The 5,458-nt window shown below is 39.5% G+C and overlaps 2 protein-coding genes across 3 annotated transcripts in view; one reads left to right on the forward strand and one right to left on the reverse strand.

The window, feature by feature from the left end:
• Window positions 1–491, reverse strand: part of EXOSC3 (exosome component 3) — a 3,324-nt gene extending 2,833 nt beyond the window's left edge. The window contains exons 1-2 of the mRNA XM_019617926.1: window positions 471–491; window positions 61–222 (exon numbers count right to left, since the gene is read on the reverse strand). Of these exons, the coding sequence (XP_019473471.1) occupies window positions 61–222; window positions 471–491 (183 nt within the window). The remainder of the gene's footprint in view (window positions 1–60; window positions 223–470) is intronic.
• Window positions 134–5,100, forward strand: DYDC1 (DPY30 domain containing 1). Of its 2 annotated transcripts, none has more exons than XM_010714115.2 (6): window positions 134–225; window positions 498–650; window positions 760–882; window positions 1,376–1,447; window positions 2,313–2,405; window positions 4,673–5,100. In XM_010714115.2, the coding sequence occupies exons 2-6, from the start codon at window positions 498–500 to the stop codon at window positions 4,718–4,720; spliced, it is 489 nt and encodes a 162-aa protein (XP_010712417.1). In that variant the 5' UTR covers window positions 134–225; the 3' UTR covers window positions 4,721–5,100. The 2 variants fall into 2 exon arrangements, with proteins under 2 accessions (XP_010712417.1, XP_010712418.1); XM_010714116.3 differs by lacking the exon at window positions 134–225 and adding an exon at window positions 235–414.
• Window positions 5,101–5,458: the final 358 nt, after the last annotated feature.

Genomic DNA, 5,458 nt, shown 5'->3' on the forward strand with positions numbered 1-5,458 from the left:
GCCGCCTCCGCCCGCCATCGCTTCAGACGGGTCTCCCGCGCGCATGCGCGGTGTCCTCACCACCTTCCGCGCCCCGGCGGAAGCAGACGCAAAATGGCCGTGGCCGATCGAAGGCAGCGGGCGGAGCAGCAGCGACACCGCCCGGCCGCTTACGCCGATCGCGCGGCGCCTGCAGGGCGCACGGTTGCTCGGTGACGCGGGAGGACGCGCCGTGCGAGCGGGCTGGTAGGAACAACACAGGACGGGACGCTACCCCATTTAAACGATTTTCTCCTATTAATTGCCTGATTAAATTAGCTTTAATGAAATTATTAGCATCATATTCAGCATGTGATGTAGTCAATACTCCCAAAACTCCTAATTTTTTTGTTTCTTACCAGTTCTATTCCCCAGCCTATTCGGAAAAGCAGTGGGGTGCGTGGAGGAAGATGAGCAAATGACTGTGTGGTCTAAATTCTGAAGTTGGTAACTAATGGCTGTTGGTTTATCATCAATAGATGCGAATGGAGTCTCAATACCTGAGGAGATGCCTGGGAAGTTGCTTGAAAAAGGGTCTGGCAGAGGTTGTGGAGCATCAGCCTGCAGACCCCATAGAGTACCTGGCACACTGGATTTACAACTACAAGAGAACTCTAGATGAAGAACAAAAGGTGGATCAACCTTGGGGAAAGCATTTCACGGCAACCTAATTGATGCTGTTTAGTCTCTCTTTATGTTTTGCTAGATTTTTTAATTGATTTTGTGTTACCTCTGAAATAGAGAACGTTGGAAAGGATTGAACTGGAAAAAGAACAGCAGGCAGCCCTGGAAGAACTTGAAATGTTAAGAAAAATGAAGGAAGAAGAACTGATGTTACAGCAGAGATTTGAAGAACAACGGCAGGTTAATAATAATACATAATTATAGTAGCATTTGATGCTGGGGCAACTTGCAGCTCTCCCTATAATAGTGGTCATTGTATGACTACTATTGTAGTGACTATAGTCACTTTGAACAAAAAAAAAAGATAACAAGTGTTTAAACATCATGTTTTAGAAATAATAAATGAAGGACTAGTCAGCAGCTGGGAAAAAAAACTTACCTGCTGCATGGTAAGATGTTACCAGAAATGAAGAGTTGAAGCAAAAGAGCAATTAACTTAAGATTTATATGATAAGTAGCTTAAAAGAAGTAGACTGTCTTCTGTAGTTAATTATCTTACCTACTTTTTTCCCCTAGAACCTATATGGATTAATCTGTCTATACTACATGCTGTGCAAAGCTTCAAAGAGCCTAATTCAAATTATAGGAGATAATAAATATTAACTACTAAGGGGTCTGAGGAATGAGTATCAGAAGTGTACACCATCTTCAGCTGTCTTCTTCCTTATGATAGGAACAAGAACGTGAGAAGTTGAAGCTGCAGAACGAAGAAGAGAAAATGCAGCTGCAGCAGCAGGATCCCGAGGTTTAAGCCAAAGCTTAATGAAGATTTGGAAATATTGTTAATCAGCAGTCTTTTTCAAATTCAGTCAGTAAATAGAGAACACAAGACAGAAGCCTAGAAGCGCTGAACTAACACAAAGAAAAAAAAAAGCAAACATCAGGGAAGAATGTTTAACGCTTCCTTTCAGTCTAGGTTTTATACTTGAATTTTCATCTGTTGTATTGGGTTTATTTAGCTTTTATTCAGAACAGAACATAAATTTATTGTAAAATCTAGCTGAAGTTCAGCTTATTTTTGAATGAGAAAATACTAAAACTTACATGTCTAATCTAAATGTCTAGACAGTAATGTTTCACTGCGTGGCAGTGTGAAGTCCATTTGCTGTACCTGGAAAAGGAACTATCACTTGGAGTTGGGATGCCTCTTGATTCTGTTATCTTCCTCTGAGTATACAGAGGTCCATGTGAATATATATCGTTATAATGCTGTTTCAGTAAAAAATATAGACTGATAATTGACATTTAACTTAAAGGTGAAATATTTCTTAACTTTACACAGAGCACAATAGTTTAAAGATATTTTAGAGCACTGTGTTGAAATACTGATAGCACGTAAATAGAAAAACGACTGTAAATGTAACAGAAGTATTTACGTATATAAATAGAAACAAAAAATAATCCTGTAGTTTAAAAGAAAACCTCATAAAAATAGTCTTGACAAGCATACAAAGACCCATTCACACACTAACATTTGTGTGGCATGCATCTGAAGTACTGTCTTTACATTAACACGTAAAAGATGTTTTAGTGTATTTAAAGTATCCACTGTAGATGATTAGTCATGACACAGAATACTTATAACTGAAAACATATTTCCATTACCACAGGAAAATGAAAAGACGATAGCTGAACTTACAGATAGAGCAGGAGCACCTAATTTGTCCAGAGTTGAGGAACTAGATGAGAATGGACTGCCTGAGGTAAGTGTTGGGGAAACAAAGAGATTGCAAATAATTAATTCTCGGATATTTGCTTGCTGTCAAATCAACGATTAAGACTGTTCTAGTTAATCCTGGGCTGGTTTGTTCCTATAATTTTAAGGGATATTATTTTGACCACAGTCTTCACACTGTCCTTAGCCTGTTGTTTGGTGCATTCTTAGACACCACCATGTGATGCTGAGTGAATAAACCCCCAAGATTTAAAATGCCCCCTTATAGTCATGTGTGTTATGACTGGAAGTATTAATACTCTCAGAGAGGAGGCAACCTTACTTTGCCTTTTGAGCAGATGTCATACAGAACGTGGATTAAATCACTGACTTGCTTCTGACTGAAATTATTTAGGTTTTCCCGATTGGTCTGAAGTATATTGTTTGTGCAGCAGAATGCACTCTTCTGCAGAGTTATCAGAACAACTATTTAATGTAAAAGACCAGGTACCAAGCACACACAGTGCTCAGTGCAGCAAAGACCTGCTAAGAATCATGTTATCTGAGCTCCGTGCCGGCATGACAGTACTTATTCCAGTACTGCAAGTATGAATCTAAATTGTGATATGCAGGCATCTTCTACACCCTTTTTTTTTTTTTTTTTTTTACCACTTTGTGCTTGACAATTAGAGGGTATAGAGAACCATCATTGACTATAAATGTGGCAGTACGTTTAACAGATGCTGCTGCTTTATGCACATCACTGGAGATAAACATTGATGCGTCTATCTTTTTTCAGCTACAGTCTAGATAGTGTGAATTGGAATTTTGCTGGATTGGTTTTAATACTACATCTGAACCCTTTTTCCTTTATTAACCTTAGTAATCTGCTCACTTGTTTTCTGACATTATCAGTTTAATTCCAACTCAGAACTTAAATGTGGTATTAACATGCTTTAAGCTTAAGGTTGCTTTAGTAGCAATTTGTTTTATAAATGTTCTCCAAATACATTTGAGAATATATTTATGACTATACCTAGGGTCAATTTTTCACAATTATTTTGATTTTGCTAAGAGGTAAATATGACAGGATCTTAAAGTCTTACCTCGCCCTGAATATTAAAAACTGTACATGAGACTTCAGGTGTATTTTGTGTCCTTAAATAAATGAATTGCAAAATCAGAAGTGCAAATGAATCAAAGAACCATAAAAAGGCTTGAATTGGAAGGGGCCTTAAGAGCCATTTAGTTTCAACAACTCTGCTACAGATGCAGTACCCCAGATGGGGTCCACAAGGGTGGAGCAGAAAGGAACAATCACCTCACCCAGTCTGGTGACCACTCCTCTTTTGATGCAGCCCACGATGCACTTGGCCTTCTGAACTGCAGACACACACTGCTGACTCACATCAAGCTTTTCATCCACCAGAACCCCCAAGTCTTTCTCCCCAGGGTAGCTCTCAGTCAGTTCTCCCCCTACCATGAGATTTATTAAACCTCATTAGATACATGTTGGCCCACTTCTCATGCTTGTCCAGATCCCTCTGGATGGCATCCATTACTTATGTTCCACCGACTGCACCACTCAGCTTAGTGCCACCTGCTGACTTGCAGAGAGTGCACTCGATAGTGCTATGCTGGTCATTGATAACGATGAGGAGTGCAGGTCCCAAGACGGACCTCTGAGGGGCCTCCACCTGGACAGAGACTACCCTCTGCCAATGACCATCCAACCAACTGCTTATCCATTAAAGTCCACTCATCCAATCCATATCTTTCCCATTTAGAGACAGGAATGTGATGCGGGACCACATCAAAGGCCTTGCAGCAGTTTAGGAGCATGAATCTCTATGACCTTTCCTTTATCCGCTGATCATAGCAGGCCACCAGATGGGTGAGGCACAATCTGCCCTTGGTGAAGTCATGCTGGCTGTCTCAGATTACCTTCTCATGTCACACATCTTCTACATCATCCATGAAGTTTTCATGCCCAAAGTTGCTTAAAGTTGAATTACATAAGTCCATTGGTGATGTCATTGCTAGTTTTGCTACAATTTTTATATATGAATTGAGAATAGATCAATGAAATGAAACCATATTCACCTTTAGCATTGAGACTACTCTGTTCTCAGAGTTCTAACACATAATCCAAATTTACTGGATCTGAGAATTAGACTAGTGATAAAGCTTCAGCGTATTTAACTAAATGGAAGAATACATATTTCTATTTATGAATGAAGGCTTGTCTGTATTACATGTTTTTTCCTTCTTTGTACAATGTTAATGCTTACAACTTGTATTTATTTTTGTCTTTAGATTGCAACCGATTTAATGCCAGAGATCGAACAAGAAAGTTCCATCTGATCTAAAAGCAGTAAAAACTATTTCTACTCATTACTTGCTAGCCCTGAAGGTCTATGTCTTAATTAGTGTACTTTGTATAGAAAACTCATTATGTATATACACCTGTTGTTTTGGTTTCTTTGTTTTCTGGGTGTTCCCATAATGCCTGTTAATTTTGGCCTGCCATGCTTCCTTCCTGTTCTTAAACTACAGTAGCTAGCACAGCTGACTTGGACAAAGAAAACTGGAACCGGGATAAAAGTAATAAATACATTTTTCACTGATTACCTGTTGATTCTTGAAGTGTTAAAAAAAATTAATATAGATGTAGATTTTGTGTATCAAGATTTTGCAGTAGGGGCTACAGTATCATCATTTGAATATATAGTAAAAAAAAAAAACAAAGACTGAAAAGACTTGACATGAATTTGAAAGGTTTCTGATATTAAGAAAGAATGCTGTATGTATCAGGAGGTGAAGCAAGTACATGAAACTAAATGAAAATTTTAGTCAGAGCATTTATGCCATTAGGAAGTAACTTTCTGTGACTTCATAGAATCACAGAATGGTCTGGGTTGCAAAGGACCACAATGACCATCTGGTTCCAACCCCCTGCTGTGTGCAGGTCACCGACCAGCAGCCCAGGCTGCCCAGAGCCACATCCAGCCTGGCCTTGAATGCCTGCAGGGATGGGGCATCCACAGCCTCCTTGGGCAACCTGTTCCAGTGCCTCACCACCCTCTGGGTGAAAAACTTCCT

The sequence above is a fragment of the Meleagris gallopavo genome, chromosome 8 (genome assembly GCF_000146605.3).
Source record: "Meleagris gallopavo isolate NT-WF06-2002-E0010 breed Aviagen turkey brand Nicholas breeding stock chromosome 8, Turkey_5.1, whole genome shotgun sequence".
NCBI lineage: Eukaryota > Metazoa > Chordata > Aves > Galliformes > Phasianidae > Meleagris > Meleagris gallopavo.